The sequence below is a fragment of the Drosophila simulans genome, chromosome 2L (assembly GCF_016746395.2).
Source record: "Drosophila simulans strain w501 chromosome 2L, Prin_Dsim_3.1, whole genome shotgun sequence".
NCBI classification, from domain to species: Eukaryota; Metazoa; Arthropoda; class Insecta; order Diptera; family Drosophilidae; genus Drosophila; species Drosophila simulans.
In genome coordinates this window covers 7543801-7566611 of record NC_052520.2, presented here as the reverse complement: position 1 = coordinate 7566611, position 22811 = coordinate 7543801, and the positions used below count along the sequence as shown (strand labels likewise).

The 22811-nt window shown below is 39.7% G+C and overlaps 1 protein-coding gene across 1 annotated transcript; it reads right to left on the bottom strand.

Moving 5' to 3' along the window:
• Positions 1–382: 382 nt before the first annotated feature.
• LOC6731367 (probable cytochrome P450 4d21) lies at positions 383–2401 on the bottom strand. Its single transcript, XM_002078485.4, has 5 exons — positions 2138–2401; positions 1629–2015; positions 1500–1569; positions 1249–1445; positions 383–1188 (listed from the first exon to the last, which is right to left on the bottom strand). The coding sequence occupies exons 1-5, from the start codon at positions 2298–2300 to the stop codon at positions 473–475; spliced, it is 1533 nt and encodes a 510-aa protein (XP_002078521.2). The 5' UTR covers positions 2301–2401; the 3' UTR covers positions 383–472.
• Positions 2402–22811: the final 20410 nt, after the last annotated feature.

Here is a 22811-nt window from a genome sequence, read left to right as displayed (position 1 = left end):
AGAATGTTTTAATGCTGGAGTTGTGACAAAAAAAACTGTCGTTACTGGTTGGCGGCGGTCTTGTGCAGCTTTTCTGGGATTGTTGGGGCTGAGGTTTCTGCAATTGGCTTATGGAAATTTCGCACATGTGGGTGACGGCTTCAACTTCGAAGTGGGTTAAGTGGATTCAGCAGATGAGTCATGGAATGCCAAAAAAGGTAGAGCCATTTGAAAAAACTACGCAGGATGCACAGCAAAAAAAAACAAACATTTTATGGTGTAAGATGTTTAGAGATACTTTAATATTTATGTAGCACTAACATAGTAGTTTATTGAAATTTAACATTCAATTTTTAAATGAACCTTATGATAACATTCTTTATGTTCACAACTTTTCCACTGTTTTCAGTAATAAGTTTTTCCTGGCATGTAACATAAAATAAATACAAATAAAAATGTAAATTTGATTCTATTAACCATATGTATCACTCAATCATTTAACTCTTGTTCTTGGCTTAAGGCCAACATTATTGCCCGTAGAGGAACTCAATATGAATGTGTACGTAGCTTTAAGATCCGCACCAAGCGGTAGAAGTTCGTAGTGCCGAATGACCTTACTGACCAGCGCTTTCATTTGCAGGTTGGCGAATTTCTGTCCTATACAGTTCTTGGGCCCTGAACTGAACGGAATATATGCCAAAGGCGTATGCGTGGTGGTTTTCATATCCATCCATCGTTCCGGCTTGAAAGCGAGGGGATCCGGAAAGTATTCCGGATCTCGGTAGACATAGTACGGCATTAGTAAAATGCTTGTGTTGCCAGGAATGGTTTTTTCGCCAATTTGCAAGTCCTCGGGAATGTATCTTCCGAGGATTGGAACTGGTGGATGCAAACGCATCGTCTCCTTGATCACGCAGTCCAGATACTTTAGTTCCAACAACTTGGTTTGGGTCACTGGAGCGTCGGGATCCGGTCCCAGAACAGACACTAGTTCCTCGTAGATGCGCTCCTGCACTTTGGGATGCCTGGATATCGCATGTAGTGCATGGGACACTCCACTGGTGGTGGTGTCATCTCCTGCGAATATAAAAACGTCCACCTCCTCGCGGATATCCACATCGCTTAGGGGCTTGTTATCAATGGTGGCTTGCAGCAGGATGTCCAGCAAAGTCATCTTAGCTTTACCACCGATATCATCGTCACCCATTACTACAAAATAGGTTACATTATAGAATAATACAATAAGGGTAAGGATTATATTTAACGTACTCAGCGGCTTGTAGGTGCCATCAGCCCTTTCCCGCTCCAGAATCGCTCGTCGTTCGCGAATGACCTTGTCAGTAAAGTCCTGCATTATAGCTATGTCCTTTTGCAAACGACGATAAACCAAAGGAGCCGCCAGCGGGAAAAGCCAATTATACCGCATCGAGACACTTGCCAATCGTTTGGACTCGATATAAACCACACTGAAAAGATTATCATTTATATTGTAGCATAGCCCACTTGGATACAACACCTACCTCTTAAGTGCTTTTGTATAGGGGAAATTTGGTTCGTTCTGAGCGTTCACCTGGACACCCATGGCGGTCTCTAATAAATTTGTACAAATAAATACCAATATTTAAATGATGTTGTAAATATTCACATACCTGTGGTCACATCCAGGGCTTCCAGAGAAACAAACTTGAATAGGTCCACGCACGTTTTACCATCAGCATAGTTTCTCAATTTCTCCACCATAATTCCACTATTTCTATCCATTATCTCGACGAAGTTTTCGAGGCATTTGAAGTGAAAAGCTGGTGCGAGAACCTTTCTGCGAGAAGACCACTTATTTCCCGTGCTTAAAAGAAGTCCATCGCCAAGAAAATCACGCAGAAATCGATAGAGATGAGCTTTCTTGAGCAGTGTGCTACTACTCAGAATGCTTTCAAAATATTTTAGATCCTTCGTGTAAATAAGACACTCGCCTAAAATCCACAGGCGGAAGGTTTTGCCATATTTATTGAAGTAGTCACCAAACTTCTGAATAAAATCTTTAGAGAAACACAAAAATTTGCAAATTGTTTTTGGTAATAGGTATTTCTTCTTGGTTTCATTTCCAGAAATTCTGATCACATAACTTTAAAGTTATCAACCAATTTCTTGTTAAACTCACTTTCTGGCCTCAAAGTTAAGGCCTGCAGTCCATTGCCCACTATAGGTATCGTAAAAGGTCCCAAAATCCTGGACTTTTCAAAGGTGTTAACTCTCCATTGTTTGCGACTGTTATCCCAGACTAAGGTCATGATCAGCACTGCGATACCCAATAATATCCACATCTTCGGTATTCTTAAGGTTAAATCCGCCTTACGATATTTACAAGAATGATGGCGAATCGTTTCAGGGTCGGTCTAGAATGCGCCACTATTTTCTCCAGACTGCGGTTTTATATCAAATGCCAAGAAAATATATTCTCTATTTAATACTACCCAGTCTTACACAAAAAATATCACGCAGAAAAATATAAACGACAGTTTTCAGTGTTTTGAAACTTAAATATAACATAAAATAATTATTAATATAACTATATAATTTCCTCTACTTTTCTGTTAAATAATCAGACACCACACATTATTTTTAGTATTAGTTAAATAATTAAAAGCATATTTAATAATTTTTCTAGTCTAAAGATTTTTTCTAAGTGCTATTACGAAAGAAAATACTCTGACCCACAATCTATAATAATTGATTTTACGGGGTGAAAACGACGATTATCTATTCAAATTATATACGCAAGTCTAAAATTACCGGTATGAACCTTAATTAAAACATATTTAAATACTACTAAAGTTTGATTTAGATCAATAACTGTCTAAGATTACTTAAGGGCATGTGCCAGCGTTCGACCATTAAAATATTCCATACCCCTTCAATCCGAATTCAATAGGAATGGCTTTATGTGTCACACAAAAACAAGAAATATAGGAGAGGAAATTCAACGCATTGCTCAATGCATTTTGAGGCATCAACATGTGGCAGACTGATATGGACAACAAATCCTGGCCCCACTCCCACTCAGCTGCTTGGAGCCATGGCTATTTGGCCCCCAACACATGTCCGCGCACAAGTGCGCTATAATTGGCCTGGCCCGAACGACTCCGTAGCCAATTGCAATTCCTACGGAGAAACCGCACTGCTTGCACTTGGGAAAAGTACTTGGTATTTTCTTCGATTGCATTTCACGATTACCGAAACATAATTATAGTAGAAGCAACTACCGATCGCCTTAACAAAATATGATCAAATAATTATTATTTAGCTTAAATGCTAAAAACTAACTGAAAAGAAGAAGGTCGTGATTTGGAAACAGCATTTTTGGAGTCTCAATGACGGCGCTGCCCTGTTTCTATAAAAGATATACGTTAATTATATATTTTACAATAATAATCCAATTTTAAAGTGTTAAAGATAATTTGCACCTAAAGTATTTATTAATGGTTTTTCTCTATGCAACGAAATCGATACGCAGCTTTTTATGGCCCAAGCGGGGCACAAGGTTAGTGGATTTGTGGACTTTCAGTGCGTTCGATTTCAATTTCGATTTCGTTTGGCAGTTTCTGTGTCGCGACTCGGTTTTGTTTCTGGCATCTGTGACTTTGGTTTTGGTTACGGATTCATTTGGGGTTTTCTCGCCGCTCTGTATGGCATTTTTGCAATTATGAATGGCCCAGGTCTCGGTCCGCATTCTAAATGTCAATGTTATTGCACCCAAGCAGCTCTGGAGTCGTTTTTTTTTTTTGTTCAATTGCCCCCGTGCATCTATGCATCTGCAAGATAGTTTCGTGTTTCCATTTGGCTTTGATTTCCATTTGGCGGTATATGCCCGCCAATAGAGGCGGTGGTTGACTTTTCAGAGTTTGTTTGCAAGCTGATCGCATGTGGAATTTCCGCTATTCACGACGACCCACCTTAAAAGTCATAGACTCCAGTCCGATTTCCACTGTGAATCGGAGTCATACTCGTTAAACATATGAACTTCTCTACACAACTTATCATTCAGTTTTTTGTGTAATTCTGGTGCTTGTTCTTAAGATGATATTGAAACTGATGATTCAACTTTAAATATTCAGACTTAAAAAAATAATAAAATAATGTGTAATGTTTTTATTAGGGTATTTCACCATTTGAGGTCAGCCTTCGTTGCATGTAATCAAAAATTTCATGCAGTACGAGTTGGGGGCCATAAATTTAGCGTGGCTTTGCCCATTGTGCGTTGGCTGCCACTGAGAAATCGAATCAATCATTTTGCACACACGAAAACGGAACAGATTCGGAAAAAATGCAATTGTGTTCAGGGGGGAAACGGTGGATAGTCGGTATTATGACAGCGTTAACAAAGCGCGGCCAGATTTAAGTGTTTAATTAACACAGAAAAAGTTCAACAAACACAAAAGAGAGGCTCGACAACTCCAAAATCGCTCATACGCTCCGTTGAACTTCAAGCGCCAAAACACGCATAGGGAAACTAAAAAGTGAATTCGGTTTCTTTTCGGTTGGTGAATGAATGTGAACACTCAGGTCCAGGGTGTACCAAGCTCTTGATTAATTGTGAAATTGAAATTGAATTAAATGCGTGTAAATAACTTGAGCAGTGAGGAAGAAATCAAGACGTATGTTAAAGTGGGAGCGTTTTACCCCCAAAACGCGTCACCTGATATGCAAAGTGGGAAAAAAGAGAAAATCATGGAGTCAGAGACGGACACTCGGGTTGAATTCAATTTATGGCTGATGCAAATGAGTGCGAAACTAAAGTAAAAATCAACATTGAATTGATTAAAGCGAAATAACAAAAATAGAGGAACATCGCATATGTAGATATGTGTATATAAAAAATCAGCTAACATAGCAAACACGAGCGAATTGCTCTCCGCCGATAGCGATTAAACACGCTTGTAAATGCTGGCTAAAATAAAAAAAATCTTGAACTGAAAACAACATAACAAGAAAAAGCAGCGTGATACATATAAGTCAAGCGGCTACTGCATCGAGGTCGAAACGCAAGCGACCCAGGAAAATCATATCCAACTTCCCCAGCCAGAGGACAAACTGAATAGGAAATGGAAATCGGGGTGGGATTGTAATAGCAATAGAAAGATTTCACTCAATAAAAGATAATTCATTGAGCTTCCGCTGGAGATACAAAATTAATAAAAAAAATTTATGGATATCTGAGTTTGTTTTACTTGGTTTATATTATCATAACAAATGAAATCATTTAATCTTTCAATAATGTCAAAAACATACCTGAGTTCTTCTAACAATTTGACCTCGACCCAACTAAATCGCACAACAATTAGAGTCTATTATTACTATATATATAAAAAGCTAACCCTTTATTTGTTTGATTATCCAATCAATATAACAGCTTGAAATTCCCTTCAAATTAAAGGGTATCGCTGTCGTGCGATAAATATCTTGCCGCATTTCGCGTCCAATTGAGCTCGATAACCGCCCAACGGACCGAGTAATGTCCACAGTTGACAACCCCAGTGACTCGAGGAGGGGGCGGATAGAGTTGTATCTACAGCATACTCAACCGATCTGTATGTAGGTACTTACAACCATTGGTATGTGCACAGTTGAAGCCAGGCAATCATCCGTATCCGAGGTACACTCTCGACACTCCACAGCCCACGACAATATTGAACGCACTTAAGTGCCTGTACCTGTTTCCGTGCCCTCGTCTTAGGATCCGCCCCCAACTCCCCTAACTTTGATTCCAATTCCGTGCTTTATAGTAATGCACAGTGAAAAATATAATGTGCCTTCAGGGATTCTGTAGGGGAACTTAAATCTGTTTCTGTTCTAGTTCTAGCTTCTTAGAATATTGTACTGTAATAGTCAAGTAGATATTTTAATTCATTACATTTTATTTAATTTTTTTTTTTTGATGAAATAATCATTAAGACATTTTTCTCATTTCCGCTTTCATTGGTCTAAAGTTTTTCCCCGTGTAATCTCGATTCGCATTAAAACCTGCACGCTTCTTACATGCCAATCGGGATTTTCTATATGTGGATATAAGTTCATGTGCGCTTATGTGTGTGTTCATTTGGCTTAAGTTTGTGGTCAAACGAGTTTAAATTTATTTATGATTGGATTTGATTTTATTTAACAAAAAATGAAAACAACATAGAAACTCCGCGGCGAAGTCAGCGGGCGGTGATCGTAATTGCTCCGGGAGTGCTGATCAATTGATGCGGGTGTTGAGCTGGCAGCACTGCGACTTGGATGCTGGCTAATACAGTTGTTAGACAAAGAAACATTTACTTGAAGCCCGACTTCCGCATTGGGCTAACGACGAAAAATTACACAAAAATACAAAACGAAATCGAAGAGCAAAAAACTTACACACGAAAACACGAACATCTTGGAGGTCTCTCCACATCACGAGATCTTCAGAAGAAGAGGGATGCCCATGCGAAAGTGCTTCATCGTTTTTGGATCTCGATCCAAATGTCTATGGACTCAACTTGTGTTTTCATTTGCCTTCGATTTGATGCAGTGAGCCATTTGTTGTCGTAATTTTCTTTCTGTGTGAATCTCTATTTGCGTTCAACTATTGCATATTACATATATCACTAGAGGTGGCAGCGTGTGTTAGAAACAAGTAACAAAACCAATTCTGTTCATTTCTTATTATCAAATACTATGTTATTGTAGAAAGATGTGATATGCTTCCAAATTTCGTAGAACATTATAACCCGTTTTTTGGAAATTCAACTTCAAATTAAATATAAAAGCGCCAAGGCTTGTCTACCTAATGAAATAATGACCATATCGGTGCGCGTATAACATATTAAGTGATATTTTAAATTAGTGCAGAAGCATGCTTCATCAAACGTAATATATAAGTATTTTGTGTTCATTATGCAGATCATGTCTCAGATTTAAGATATGACACTCTATAGAAAGATACTCTAAGTCTTTTTCGCTGAAAAAAGCCATTTCCTTAATGTGGCAAATTTATGCCAAATGTATCTTGTTGAAGTCTTCTTTGGATAACGGGGCTTAGGAAATGGAGCATCATAAGATTCATTAAAATGAAGCCATGAACCGCGCTCTAATCTGTGATCACCTCACGTTGCCACCGCCAATTGCGATCAGCACTCGAAGTGGGCTCGCATTTTGTCAGCGATTTGCACAACGTGCACATGCCTTTTTGCCTGCAACATGAGTTCGTATCTACTATAATTTAGCGCTTGCCTTCTTGGCAATACCGGCATTGTGTGGGGCTTCAGTTGGCTATCCGGACTGGGTCTCAGTTGGTCTCAGTCCCAGTTGGAAAGACTCCTCCCCTGCCAGCAGCAACCTCCCTACTCACCCTGCTCGACCCCTTTTTTTCGGCTTCTGCGCTTTGTTTGGCAATTACAAAATTTGTAATTTCAGGTGCGATGCGCCGCGGGAATCTTAAAAACGACGTCGTTGCCGTCAAGACGCTTGCGCAAACATATAAAATTGAAAAAAAAAAAAATAGTAGTTACCAGACCGGGCCCGTTGTCTATATATTCATTTTTCTCCTACTTACCTATATGGTAATCCATGCAATCGTGCTAATCTTAACAAGAATGCCGCCGCCAGGCAAGAATGTCAAACTTTCCAGCCTGAAATGATTGCCCTCTAAAATTGGACTGAAAAGTGCTTCTAAGAAATGAGCGAGCAAAATTGTTTCCAAGCTCCATTATGTCTGGCACTCCCCGAAAAATAAAAATACTCATGGCTGTTCAATGCGGTAGCCATGTCACTTGAGGCCCTTTTGCTGGCTATCCATTTCGATCTGCATACAATGCCCATTGAGATAGTCAGGTATTTAATGTTTGGCTCACTTTAAATGGGGGATATAATGACACCCAAAGAAATCATGAATTTGCGGTTTCCAAAAAGCCAAAATCATCTTTCTCTCTCATTATTGGGTAGCATTGAATTGGCGGCTTTTTAGCCGCGCCGCTGATGATGAACGCTGTTTTGGTAGCCATGAAATTTGCATAGCAAACCAACTCCCCTGCGGGCTGCTCCTCAATTGAAATACGCTGCTCAAAAGGTTAAACTTAAATGGCATTTGGATAATGCGATGACGCCAGAAAAAAATTCAAGTCAAACAATTGAAATCATTCAGAAACAGATACAAGAAGTGGAATTGATTTCATCGTCGTTGTTTCTCTTTTTTTTCGGATTTAACATTTAGCCCTGATTGATGGGGGCGTGATAAACTATTTTGCATTTAAAGGTGAGGTCTGACTTGATTTGGTTTTTGTTTTTCCTTATGGGAAGCACCAAAAGGTGAAGATTCAGTTGGAGTTGTATTTTTCAGTTAGGTTGGGACCTTCGATGTCATAGCTTCTATATGGCTTCTTGGAATTGACTTACCTTACTTAGATTTTAGAATTTAAGCTTAGTGCGTGAATTTCACGGTATTTATAGCTACGTAACCAAACGAGATTTGCTTTAACGTTGTCGGAAATCTCACAATCGCTTGCCCTCATCTGATATCACTTAGCCTCAATGAAGCACAATAATTAATTCACCAAACGAACAATAATTAATTATGTACTCCATACCTTTCACACAACTCCTCCCAGGTCTTTAATATCCAATCCCCAGATCGCCCACAGCCGCCAACAAATCAACTCAGCTCTTTAACCTTGCGGCAAATTTGGCACATGCCACCCAGACCACGATCACCCTTATATCATCATAAACAATCGGCCAGACAGCAGATTGGGGCTTCGATCAGGTTGGTGGGCAACGCCACTGCAGATCCAAATAGGCCTATCAGTTCCCCATATTTTTCCCCTTTCCACCAAAACTAAGATTAATGAAAACATATGCAATACAAATGCAAATGGAGCAGCGGGCGTGGAGGGGGTGGAATATGTATAGGTAGGGGCCACTCCATCCTGCTTCAAGTGACACAAATCGAGAGTGCACTGGGAGAAAAACTTACAGCTCTTATGTAAAAGTCTGCTTAGAGGCTTGTGAATTGTGCTCTCTTTGTAAAACACTGTGCATTCCCAGCTAAAATTTAAAAACAAATATATTATATATATGTAAAGATTCATTGGATGTATATCAGCTGGTATACGGATCAACAATTTCCTTTCAGTGTGGAACTGCTGCACGTAATTGAACAAGCTCGATTGTCGCCGCAGTCTAGAGACTTGCTGGTGATTACTCCAAGTCAAAGTCAAGATATAGTTAGGGGATCAGCCGATGGGGGACTGGGGAGCGGTCTCTCTGAGGAGTGTATTTGCATTCAGATTAGCATAAATCCAAGCGAGTCTCGGTGTGAATGTGTGAGACAGACGCCGGCAGTAACTAATGAATACATTTGCATGGGCATGACTGTCTCTCCATGAAGCTGTGACCCCACTTGTGTCCCCGTTGGACTCCAATGGCTTACACCTAAAGAAAAGCTAGTGAGAAATGTTTATACATAAGGTATAGAAATGCAAAGATTTCTATAGAGGCAGTTTCAGTTATATTTTAAGGTGTACGCTGAGCTTTTTCTAAGATAGTTCTCCAATCTGGAAACTAGTTGTTAAGGTAGTGAGGTAGGAGTGTGCAGATAAAAACAGCTGATCAGCGGGAAATAAGTTTACATCCGAAAAGCTTTTGCCTCCTCATAGCTAGCTGCTTTGTTACTACACAATATCTCGCATAGCTCCCAGGTTCCCCCAACTAATTGTTTCGCATTCGTCTCGCTCAGCAAGTCACGAACAGCCTGCATTCCATGGAGCAGAGCGGAATAAAGCTGCGCAGATCGTATCGTATCGGATTGGATCGGAGTGGAGCAGAGCAATTATAACCAAATCAACGCAATGCACAAAAATTGCTGTTTGGTCGTTGCACCCGAAAATGGAGGCTCTGCAGTCCGCTGCACTCGAAAAGCACTTCCGTGTTTTTGGTAAAATAAGTGGCGGGAAAAGGAGTTGGCATGCGAAAACGCAGACCGCGCATCCTTTGGCGCCATTAAGCTGACAAATTGTTATCGTGGTCGTCGCCGGGTCCCCAAGTCGTAAATTAGGAGTCACTTGCTCAGCACAGATAGCACGGCCAGAGTGGTCGCCATTCCACATCCACCGAAAAGCAACGAGAGCCTTTCACCCACTTTCGACCACCATGAGGCAATGCATCATGCACTTGTCAGAAAGTGAAAAAACTAACAACAGCGAATGCAATGTGCTTGTTTAAATACTCTACCAAAGAAGGATTATAATTATATATATATGGTGGCAAAACAAAGAAAACTAGTATGCATAGTTCTCACATAACCTACCAATTTTACAGAAAACATTGGTAGCATTGTATGAAGCCACTTCCTGTACATAAAGACCATCTTCGAAAAACTAAAAGACTCACTGGCAGTGTGTAAAAAAGAAAGACAGAATGTGATGTTGGGGGAGGAGAAAGCGACGGGTCTGCTCCACTTTTGGCTGCGTTACGCAATCTTCGAAGTCTCCGTCTTTCGACTCTGTCGCCTGTCTGCATCGCTGTTACAGTTACAAGACACTCGAACAATGCACACAAAAAAGCAAAATGGTAATAAAGAAAGAAGCAAAAGTCGGGGACAGCGTCTCGGTCCCAGAGTGATTATTTCCCCAACCCCAATAACCCACTGAGCGGAGTGGAGTGACCCACCAGTGGTCATCCCACGTTGTTGATTGGAGTTTCATTACCAACTCAGCGCTGGGTGAAATGCGTCCAACAGATATAAATCAAACGACCTCAGGCAATGCATCAAGTGAAGTAGCTACACTCGGAAAAATTGGCACCTAATATAAAGTTCACGCAGTTTCCAGGCAAAGCGAATCGCGTTGTCTCTTAATAGATTTTAATTTGTAAAATATAGGAGATAATTCGCATTAGAAATGTAACTTCATTTAAAGAAGACATTCTGAGACATTATTGTTGGTTACTCAAATGGATATATTAACCATTTTAAAGTAATCTTTAACCCCTTTTTCTTGCAGTGTATGTTTCGTCTCTCCCCTCATAGCACGCAGCATCTTAAGTGCATCTTGCTCTATTGTTTTTTTTTTTGGCTTACGACAAATGCCACTGATATTGACATTTTCCGTTTTCAGTTCGGTTCGAAATCTCCAAATTGACATGAGAAACTCTTTTTCGGGAGAAGGGCCTTCGTCTTTCTACCTCTTTCTTCGGGTCTTTCTTCGAGCCTTTCTTTGAGTCTTTGTATTCGCTTTGACATTTTGTAAACACTTCCGCGTGCTCTGATTGTTGTTGTGTTTTCCTCTGTCGCTTTAGTTGCTATTATTGTAATTGATGGTTTCATTTTGAAGACCGTATTTTATACGTGCATATGTGTGAGTGTGGTTGCATTTAATGACAGTTATTTGTGGGTGATTGTGCTTGATGACAATCGCATGAGGGGTTTTTGTCTAGCCAGGCCTTCGGATAAATCTTGCTGTATTAAAATATTCACACGATTTATCATAAACGATTTTAGATGAACAATTTAAGCCTGAGTGCCCAATTTGAGTTCATATTTTAACATAATTGGGGCCACACCACTTAAATGCATAAATAAATAGAGATCTCTCGATGAATGTTACATAAGTAACCATTTCTACATGGTATGTGTTGGAGTTATAACTTTGCATTAAATCATCAAGGACAAACACAGTTGTTGTATAAACATAATTATAGATTCCTTAAATAGTTTCTTAAGGCAGAAGGTATTCTTTTGCAATGTCTTTCCATTTAATATTTCCGTTTTTATGGCTTATAAGCCTACCTCAACAAATTTATCATCCTCGACCGCTTTTGTCATTCATCCCGTTTAGTACGCATCGAATTACTCGCGGCTTGTTCAGACACCCTTACACCCATCCATCCATCTTTCTATCTTTCTATCTATCTATCTATCCATCTTAACAACCTACGACAAGAGTAATTACATTAATCCACGGGCACGCGCCGCTTCCTCGATTTCCGACTTTATCATCGCCGACTTCTTCTTCGTTTTCTTGGCACCTTTGAGTCGCTCTCAATTTTATTTTAATTTTTTGCCTACCCCCCGCAGACTCATGAATATCAAATAACCAATCAACGTATAACACAGTTTTTGAACACTAATCCAAAGGCGAATCAATCAATGAGGTAGAGGACAAGGACGAACCCAAATCAATCAAACTTTTGTGTGCCCAACAATATTCGTTTACATACACATGAAAATTTCCAAACTTTTGCAAACTGAAGCCACGTGCGAATTTTTTGTGCGACAAAAGAGGTGACAAAAGTATTCATAACCCATCCGAAGGGTTGTTTATGTTTATTTCACCCCTATCTCGCTTTTCCTGAGGCAACACGGCTGTCTGAGAATTGATTATCCCAAATGCAAATTGCAGCTAAATTTAGTTCAGCGAAAGTCATTTGTCAAAGTGACAAGCGTCCGTTTTTTTTTGGCACACAGAGAACAAAAAATTACCACTGAAATAAGGTTAAAATCCAAATAAAACTCATTTTAAAATAATTATAAAAAATGTTATAAACACAAATTTAATAATAAATTGCTAAATAAATCAATTAAATATAAATTACAAAAAGTGCTCAATAATTTACACAATATTTTAAAATTCAATTAGAACTGTTATGTGTTAAATTTTATTAAAATATAATTAATTTTAAATTAAATCATTAACCGTATAAATGGTAATCGATGCAATAATTTTTCTCAGTGTTTCAAAATATTTATCAGGTACCTTTTCAGGTCCATCTCTTGCAATATTATTTGCTGGCACTTTGTCCTTTTTTTTATCCGGATGATTAATTTCATCGTGATTTTTCCGAGAGTCCAGGGGATTAGAGACTGGACATCGGCTACTCCCTGTTTGCACAAATGCTTAAGTTGTTGTGTCAACAGGAGGCGGCGGAATCGGAGGTGACCAGAGGACGAGGAGGAGGAGTCGACGCAATGTGCAGATAATTAATGATGGCGAACAACACAGTCGCGCACACGGGAAACCCGAACTGCCACTGACCGAAAGGTATTAGCATGATAAATGAGCCACACCTCATCCCCAACTAACCCACTCACTGAAATCGGGAATTATATAATTGCCGACGCATTTCGAGCGATTATTCAGTGCCTTGTCAGGTTGTTGCGTTGGCCAAAAATGATTAATGCCACGCAGGCAATTCTCTGACCCAGTTCAACACCTCGGCATGTCCTTTACTGCATTACAGAGCAGATGTCCTGCTCAAGGGTGTGTGTGTCTTCCTATGGCATCTTCTTCGTCTTCTGTGTCTTATTTTTTCACTCCTCTTGCGACTTTGCACACCTTAATGTGGTCGCATTTGTGCTGATGGCTTCTCTTGAGTGGATGATGCGCTTCCGAAGGTCCTTTGAACTTGGCTAAGCGAATTTACGGATGAGCCACTAGTTAGGTGGCCGATGGGTGAAAGCGTGATTCACGCAGGTGAGAGGTTGAGTAGGGAGCTACAAAACATAAGATAATATAAATAAAAGAAAATAAATAAACCCTAATTTAGTTGCAACATTTTAAAAGAGAGTCCTCTTTAATATAAAAAGGGGTATATTTTTTATCAGCTAATATAAGCATTTCCTGTTTCCGTTCACTCACGCTATCATTTCTAAGCCCAACTAATCGAGGAAAACCAGTGAGCTCTTCAGACATTCCGTAAACAGCTCACGTGTAAGAATGCCACCATCACTGATTGAATTACGGACAAGTTGGAATGTGCCAGAGGAACTTTGGATCCACCTATTGCCGCTCCCCACGGTTCGTCGCCAAAAAAAACACCTCTTTTCTACCCCAACGTCGATAACTTTTGAAACATGACCATTTTAAAAGTTGCCGACAGACAGAGGGACACAAAGTCCCAGCAAATTGGCTGGCTCTCATGGGAAGTGGTTTGGGTGCCGAGTGGGTAACTCATTGGGTTCTGTTCGCCAGCAAAGCCTTTTAGCCCGCCTTTCAATGGCATCCTTATTGATGGGGTCATTTGTGGGCGAACCAATCGCCCATCCACCTGTTGGTCCAACGATAACTGCGGTCGCAAAAAAAGGTTCAATTGGCGAAGGACCTTTTAGCCCCCATCTATTCGGTGCTTCAGGACTGAGTAATGGCTCACGTGCGCGCGTTGGCGTTTAACTTTTAATTGAATTTGATCAAATGCATCTGATAAAATTAATTGAGCCCTGCGTTTCGTACCCCAACAGTTTTCCTGCAAAGCTTATTAATGGAAAATACTTGTGGGGAAGTGTTTGTGGGGTAGTGATTGATCGTATAGAAACTTATCAAGTAGGACAAACTAAATTTTAGATAAAATATAATCGTTCAAATGATACTTTTAATTGGTTTTGTTTACAAGTTCGTGTTTTGTGAGTTTTATGCATCCTCCTAACCTTTCGCTTTTAATTTGGACAGTTGTCAAGCGTCTCGCATTTGGCCGAAACTTTTTAATTGACTTGGAGCGTAAAATTCAGCGCCTGCCAGCTCCGAGTGGCGACCAGAAACCGAAACCATCTAACCGGGTAACTAGTTTGCATATGTTTTCCCCCACTTTCAACCCCACTAATTGATGTTGCCAATTTGCGATGCGTTCGCTTTGGCCCGCAAAACTTTTCCAGCGGCATTTCATTAGCGGTTTTCCCCGAAAGTGGTTAACAAGCATGTGAGCGAAAACTGCGTGCAGGCGAACGGAATGTGGGTAAAAGCCTTTTGACGGCCTTAAATTTATGAAATATGAAAACCTTTCAGGCTTTTGTTTAAGCCATAATTGGCCTACGCTTTCTTGATAAATTACCCAAGAGCGAGCACTCAAAAGCAGAGCAGCCGCAAAGTATGCCACGCAAATGGCTACCCGAAAGACTTCTAAGGAAAATGCCGAACGGAAGGGCAAAAGACAGGTAGCTAGCCAGCCAGCCACGGCTGAAAGGAAAACTCTCGAACAGGATGTGGGCAATTTGAGTATTTTCATAATTTCCGCATCCGACCCAAGCCGAACATCCTGCTAACCTGCTTATTTATGGTTTAATAAGCCGCCGAGCAAAACAAATAAAAATCAAAATAAATACAAATAAGAGGGAATAATGGGAAATAAAGGAAAAATAATACCAAGGCAAGGGCGAATGGACCGCCTGCATTGACATCATTATAATAAATTTAATACGACAGGATTGGATCTCTGGCTAATTTCATCAAACATCAAAGAGCCAGCAGAACTTGTAATATATGCAAATGCCGGCCCAAAAATCCAGCCATCGCTCAGATTATGTTGTATGAATATTATCCTTTCCGGGAGCCTCTGTTTGTGTAACTTAACGCGAATCGAGGCCGAAACACGGAATGAAAATTTGCATAGTCAGGGGGTGAGCGGGGCACTATGTACATAGGTTCGCATGTTAATGATTTTCCATTTGCCAGCGACAAATGATTTCCCAGCCTTTGCATCAGTTGATTAATTATTGATTTCGAAATTTGATTAAGTGAACTTCGAAAGGGAAGACTAAAGGCAAGGCTGACAAAATCAGTTCAACTGGAAAAATGTTGATTAACGCGAGACTGATCAGATGTCGAAAGTAAGAATGACATCCTTGTGTACTATTCACTGAGGCCAGAAATCACAGAAATTGAGAAAGTTATTGAAAGAACATTAGGAAATAAAAACTTGAGTACTCTGCATAAATATACAGTTAGTTCTTATTGCATTAGTATTTTATAATATTTAAAATTAATAGTTAAACTCTAAAATCCGCATATCCAGAATGTGGTCAGCATGAACAGCCTAAACCACAAAAATTTATGAAATAGCTAATGAAAGGTATGTGGGTCAACGAAAGGCTAAACTAAAAGTGAATACGAGTGAATACAAATGAGTAAAAAATTGCGCGCAGGCGCATAAAATTTAATTAAATCGAGCAGAGAGCAACCCTTAAATGACGTCGAGATCGCAAAGGAAACCGGAATGACGTTGGATTCTGACACGAGTCCATCAATTCCATTGTATTGTGCACTCCACACAATCCACGCAATTAGACACAGTGAGGGCATTACCAGAAACTGCACCCATCGGTGTACTTTTTCCAAAATTCCATTTCAAAATATGCAAAATGTGGGCAGAGCTGGGAAGGGAATTCGTTCGACCTGTCAGAATGACGGAGAGGGATTCATGTAAGCCGATGAGCCAGAGATTCAATTGAAAAGATAAACTCTACCTGAATTCGAGCAGTGAAAAACATATCTCTGATGGAATCTATAAGTTATTTGAAAATATCAATCAGACACTTGAACCCAACCAAGCGTAAAAGAAAACCTCATTTGAATATTATAGAAATCCAGAGTACAAGTCAACGCCCTGGCTTTGGGTTTGGGATTGTCCCGTCAAAGGTTCTCATCGGGTCAGGACAACTCAATTGGAAAAAATCTAAAGAAGTTGAAGTGCTTCCAGTTGATGGCGCAACCTGGGGAAACTTAAGAAGATGATTAGGGAAATAGGTCAGCAAATTGTTTGAGGGGTGAAGAAAATGCAAATGTCTGCCAAACACATTTTTCCCTTCGCCACAAAATCAAATCAAGTGAAAGGAAAATGCATAAATAAACACAAAGAAAGTCTGCTACAGAAGCTCGATGGAAGCTGTCAGTTATTGGTTTTCCTAATTGTTCGCCTGAGAAAAGATCGAAAACTAGTTTTTTAAAAGAAATTTTTGTGGTTCCATTCATATCTTGCCAAAACAAACAACCCTTGTATTGTTTCGATGAATATCAAACATGTTTGAATAGGATCACGATCCTTGTGTTTTAAACATGTTGTGCTGAAAAAACTAAGGCTGCAACACGTTGGATCGGGATGAGATCAGGGGTTGTTTTCAAACTCAAAGATGTTGGATCCTAAATATTTGGTAAACGAACATTTTACATTCTAAATTCATTAAAATAATAACCTTTTTAAATCGACTATTTAAATATAAAATTATTAAGTTTTTTTTATTATATTTAAATGCGCAAACTATTTTTTAAGCGGATAACGATATTAAATTTAGAAATAATTACAGTCTTTATCATAGATATTAGGAATCCTAGTTAATTATTTGAAATCACCCCAAACCATTTTCTACCCTTCGGCAACCCACGATTTGTCCAATTGTCAGCTCATAAAATATAGATCAGACCGAGAGCCGAATCAATATTGGCTGCTAGTTTATGAGACTGGGCAAAAATATGAGAGGCCCATTAAAAATAAATCAAAAGACTGGCAGCAATGGGCTGGATAGCACAACCCCTAAAAGTGCGAAACTAACCCATACCCTAACCCTAACCCTTTTGGTCAGGTAAAGGGGCAACGTCAGTCAGTCAAGTGTGCAAAAATGCATTAAAACAAGCACACGCGACTTTAAAAATATTTTTAAAAAAATATTTGCACTTCACTGGAGGGAGGAAGGGTTCGGGATGGGTTCAGACGTTTTTTTTTTCTACCATTGGATTTTGTGATGTAGTGCGGCTTTTGTTTTTGTTTAAAACTCCTTTATTGCCTCATATCGATGTCAGAGTCTGGATACTGACTTTTTATGTATGCACTTCCGGTCTTTTCACACAGCAAAGAATTCGAACAATAGAGGTGAGGGCGGCTTGTTCCGAGCAGTAATCTCTATTGCAGCTGACCAAATACGCCAGATACTGCTTTCTGATTACCTCTAATTGACCGTCGATTAGGCCAAAGACTCTTGGTATCAAAACTAGAACTGGTCACATAAATTTCTTGGTATAACTGCCCGGTGGGGGCGTTTTTCTTTAGAATCGATTGCAATCGATTCTGGTTTTAATCGTAGGCGTTGTCTGAGCTACTTGTTCTACGCGTATTTCAAAAACTATGGAACTTGCATTACACCAGAGATGGAGACGTGAACTTAAAACCTGATAACGTGTTTTTCGACCAGTTCTTAAAATGTTTTACACTATGACAATCTTTAAATGTATAGAAGGTTCTAATTAATGTAAAGATATATTTTGTCTTGTTTCAGTAAAGTCATTTAATCTAAACTAGCCTTATGAATTTGATGTGGACTTGCACAACATTTAAAATAACAATAGTTCTTGGAACTTACTAACGTATTCGCATTACTTATGAAATTAAAAAGTTTCAACTCACGATAACATCTCCACGTATTGATATATTTTCAATGGCGACACTGGGGCGACTCTTAATGAACGATTGCAACCAAAGTGGAAAGAGCAGGAAAGGGTTCGCATATAGAGAGCCAATCAATCAATCAGCGGAACTGTCTGCGTCTGAGTCTGGGTTTTCTCTAATTAACATGTGGCCATCAGCGGACCTGGCAACTCTGCGAAAAGTTTCCTCGGTTTCTGCAAGATATTTGCATATCTCAACTCGGCTTCAGCTGAAAGCCACTTGATTTGCAGTTGGCGATTAGCGTCTGCGATTACATTTAAATGCTTGCCACCGGCTGCCGCATATCTGATCGTGATTGATTGATCGTCCATTAGAGATCGCCCTAACAGATGCCTGAGATGGGCTGCGATTTATTTATTAGGCTGGGGTTGTTCAATTGGGTTATATGTTGAAAATGTAGGTTGTTAGGTGTAAGGCAGTGGAGCAATTCATTCGAGTGGCTGGCAACAATGAATGCTGTGTTGTGTGGCACTCTCTGGAACTCGGATTGATAAGTTGATCAAGTGCAACTCAGTTGTCTTGTGGCATGTCTCGTAGTTTTATTCAAACAGAACAAGTGCATTTTTACAAGTTATATTGCCACACATATGGAACTTGAGTTATTGTGTTACCCCTTTGACCTATTTGTTATCACCATTGACTTTCCTTATTTCCGGTTGCCAACATCCTTAAGTATCTCACCATTAGCTCTCACTTTTCGTTACCCCGAAGGGACACGAAAAGGAACCACTCGCCGTGCTCTAATTGTGCGAATTCCCACAAAAAGTATTTTTTTGCTTGAAGCTAAGCAACTGCGGAAATTTCCTTTCATTTTCCATCCACTTTCCTTCGGTTCGGTGTAGTTTTCTTGGACAAAAGGATTTGGGCTCTTGGCTGAACGGATTTTTTCCCAGCTTCCCAACCAAAAGGGTTGCGCACATTCTTCCACGGACAATGAATGAAAGGGAAAATCTATTTTCCTCGGGCCGCCAAAGAAAAGCTAAGCAAACAAACAAACAAAAACACAACAAAAACTGGCGAAAACCGAAAAAGTAGAAAAGTTTTCCCCTGCCCTTTTAGTTGCAACATTTCTCCTGCGGTGCAGCATTGTTCTATCCTGAATTTCTGTCTCGGACTTGGGACTTTGCCCTAGTTTTTTTCTAAGTGGAGCACTGCCAGGGGAGAGGGAACTGAAACAGCGAGAAATCAATTTGCGGCAGCTACTTAAGTGCAACAAGGAAGCATTCGACCCACTCCATTTCCATTCCACACACCACTCGGCGATCGGAAATCGTTTGGCATTAATCGAACACGATTTGCCTATTAGCAATCAACAGCAAAAAACCGAAAAAATACGTACTGCAAAAAACGGAAATTCAATAATCAATGCGACTTCGATATGCCCTTACATCATATCTTGGAAAAATATCGATCAGTAAAAAATTCGATTTTCAACATTAATTGCTCAAAGCGGAAATCACTATTTATTATCTTAAAAATTCCTCTACAATTGTTTTATAATTATTATATTAAGCCTTACTTAGGAATATATATTTATAAGTGAAATTAAAGTAGGTAGAATTCCATAAACATACGAAACATTTATGTCTTATATACAGGGCAACTTTCATATTATAACTTTCCTTCATAATGCAAAAACTAATATATCCTTACTTAGGGTACATAAAAAATAACATAAAAATGGGAAAAACGTGTGTGTTTGGTCCGTACACTTTAATTACCTCATCAGGGTTGACAGAAATTTGCATGCCACCCCCCGAAGTGCAGTCATCCCCTCACTCCACCACGCTCAATGGGATGCTCATTCCTCCCCGCTATAATTTTTGCACATTTTTGCATTTCGGAACACATTTCTTCGGCGAAGCCCATAAATTTTAATGTCAAAAAGTGCATTTCCCGATTTAATCAGCGGTGCTGGGGGTGCGCGGTTTGATGTTTGTCACTTTAACGAGTGGGCATGCATAATTTCGATTCCTAAATGGCTTCAAGGACATTTCCCTCATAAATTTGCATTCGCCATCGATTCTTGTCCGCTTTTTAAATTGCAATTTGCATTTTGAGGGGCTGAAGGATAATAAAAGATGGCTTGATACCACCAGTGTTGGGATCAGAATTTGGATTGGGGGATTTTTAGTATTGCGAATTCCAGTTCAGAAAAGTAGGGTGCCCGATCTTGTTGCTTCCATTTTGCTTTATTTTTCAATGTCACATAAATTGAGCTGTTTTCCAAAAAGTTTTTCGTAAATTATACCCACATCAAGTGCCAAACTATAGCAATTTTGCCCACGGACTGAAAAAGTTTCGTTCTTTTGTGCGCGACATTCGCTTATCGAGGAAACAATCAATACGCTTTCCACAGTTTTCCGGGCCAAAAATTTCCACCCACAATTGTTCTTTATTGCAGTAGCAGTGCTTTTCGAAAGGAAAAGGGAGAGTAGTGGAAAAACCGCAACTAGTTGCGCTTGCTAGCTGGAAAAACTAAAAGCCAGACAAATGTAGCATCCAGAAAATCGATATTCGGCGGAGTTGGGTCAACGAAAAAAGAGGGAGAAAAGCGAGAGCGGTTCTATGGCAAGTGAGTGAAGCCAATGAATAACAATCGGGAAGTGGAAAGGCAAGGAAAATGGGGAAAACCCAAGAAGGAACTACCAGCTACAGATACTTTGGCGACGCGTCATTTCGTCGCGCGTTGGCGCCACTTTGTTTTATTTATGAATCCTGGGCAGACAGTCGGGCAGGGTCCAGCCTCCTGTCCCCCTATGACCCAAAAGCCGTCAAGATTTTCCCCATTTTCCGACCCCTCAGACAACTGGTTCTATTTGCTCAACTGATTTGAAGCACTTGCAGATGCTGGTCCACATGGAAAAATCTAACTAAAATAAGAAAAAAGATCTTTAAAGCAGAAATCAATTTATTATTAAGTTATTGTATATAGTAGTCTATTTGAAATTTTGCTTAGTTTATAAACTTAATATTTATTAATAATACAAAATTTTAGTCTATGTTTTATATTCGATTATTTATTGCCGAACTTTTTCCAGTGTTCAAGCTGGACTTTTATGGCTGCTTTTAGTTTTATTTTTGCATTTTTATTTGATATTCTCCATTTCCGTTTTCTGCGGATTTGGGTCACCCTGTCTCCCACCCACGCACTCCATTCCTCGAAGACATTCACAGTTATGTGCTCTGGTTTTTCCACGGGAAATTGAATTGTTTTCCTTTGACAGAACATTCAGTTCGCCTTCCCAACTTTGTCTTGTAAACAAGTTGTTTGAATGAGGAGTGAACGCGGTGGAATTGGCGACTATTAGGTGACACAATTTTCTCGATGAAGTATTAATAGGACGAAACTTTGGCGATGAACGACATGAATTTGTTTTATTTTATTAGTCACATTTGACTTTAATCAGACTTTATTCGGATACATTACATACATAAATTTCGAACTGTGACTTGGTTGGACAGAAATAGGTTCAGTTTAAGAACAAGCTGACTGCTAGTATTAAAGTTAAAGCTATTAATCCTATACTCTCACGTTTTTAGTCTTTCGGATCCCTTACTTTAACCCCGTTTTGTATCCCCTTCAAAAACGAGTTCAGCACGTGACAATGGCCAGGAAACTTGACTTCCTCCTCCAGTTTCAGCTATTTTATAAACGGGGTCAACTATTTGGCTCTGCCCCAGTTGCATCCCCCCTTTTCGTTTCCTATAAAAAAACGGAACTCATGACGAACTAGCCAGCCCCAACCCATTCAGGTGAGCTTCCATTTGGCAGGTGTCTCTCTGCTAATTGCCATCATTTCGTGTGCAAATTGTGCGCAAGTAATTGATGCCCCCTTGGCTACTCGCATTTCGTTTCCCCCCTCCTCATGGTCAAGGCATTCGTGTTCAGTGACTGCATTTTTAGTCTTTACTCGACTTTTCTATATTGATTTTCAATGAGTTTTGAATGAGTGTAGAACTGACAGCTGGCGCATTTCTAAAGTTAGCAAGGTCACGGGTTTTCCAAAACCTAATCGATTCCTTCGATGGGAATATTTCGCATTGAACTGTCTGCTCGTGCCTTGAATGTTTCTGAACTTTAATGTGATGTCCTAAAATATTCAAAAGCAATCGCAGTACACAGAAATTACAATGCAGTAGCTACAATTAAATGAAAAACATATTGGACTTTCAGGGAGCCGACTTTTAAATTCTAATTCTAATTCTTTTCTATTAACTTCAGTTCCTGGTAATCGGTTACCTAAAACCCACTCACTTTCATACCTTTAAGTCACTCCCTCGCAATGCACTTTTCTTCCACTCACAACTCAATTTCCTCCGCTTCCTGGCACGCTTCAATTGGTAGGACGCCACATGTCCCAGAGTCTCATTCAAATGCTCAGCCAAAGTGTCAAAAGAAGTGTTTGAAAATACGCTCTTGTTTTTTCTGGGCCGACAACTCAATTAAGGTTAAGATAGAGTCACAAATGGATTATCTTTTCTGGCGATCCATTGGATGCAACATTTAGAAATCTCTTGAGGGCAGGTAGAAGCAAAGATCGGCAAAGAGGGGTGAAAAGTGTGCGCCGAAGGCACCGCACTTAGTTACGCAACATTTGCGACGATCCCGAGAT

What these genes read in the sequence shown, in the direction of transcription:
- LOC6731367 (XM_002078485.4), bottom strand. Translation starts at nt 2,300, where the DNA reads ATGTGGATATTATTGGGTATCGCAGTGCTGATCATGACCTTAGTCTGG. An exon ending in AGCCCTGGATGTGACCACAG is followed by an intron (nt 1,570 to 1,628) that starts GTATGTGAATAT and finishes CAAATTTATTAG; the next exon opens with AGACCGCCATGGGTGTCCAG. An exon ending in TATACAAAAGCACTTAAGAG is followed by an intron (nt 1,446 to 1,499) that starts GTAGGTGTTGTA and finishes TAATCTTTTCAG; the next exon opens with TGTGGTTTATATCGAGTCCA.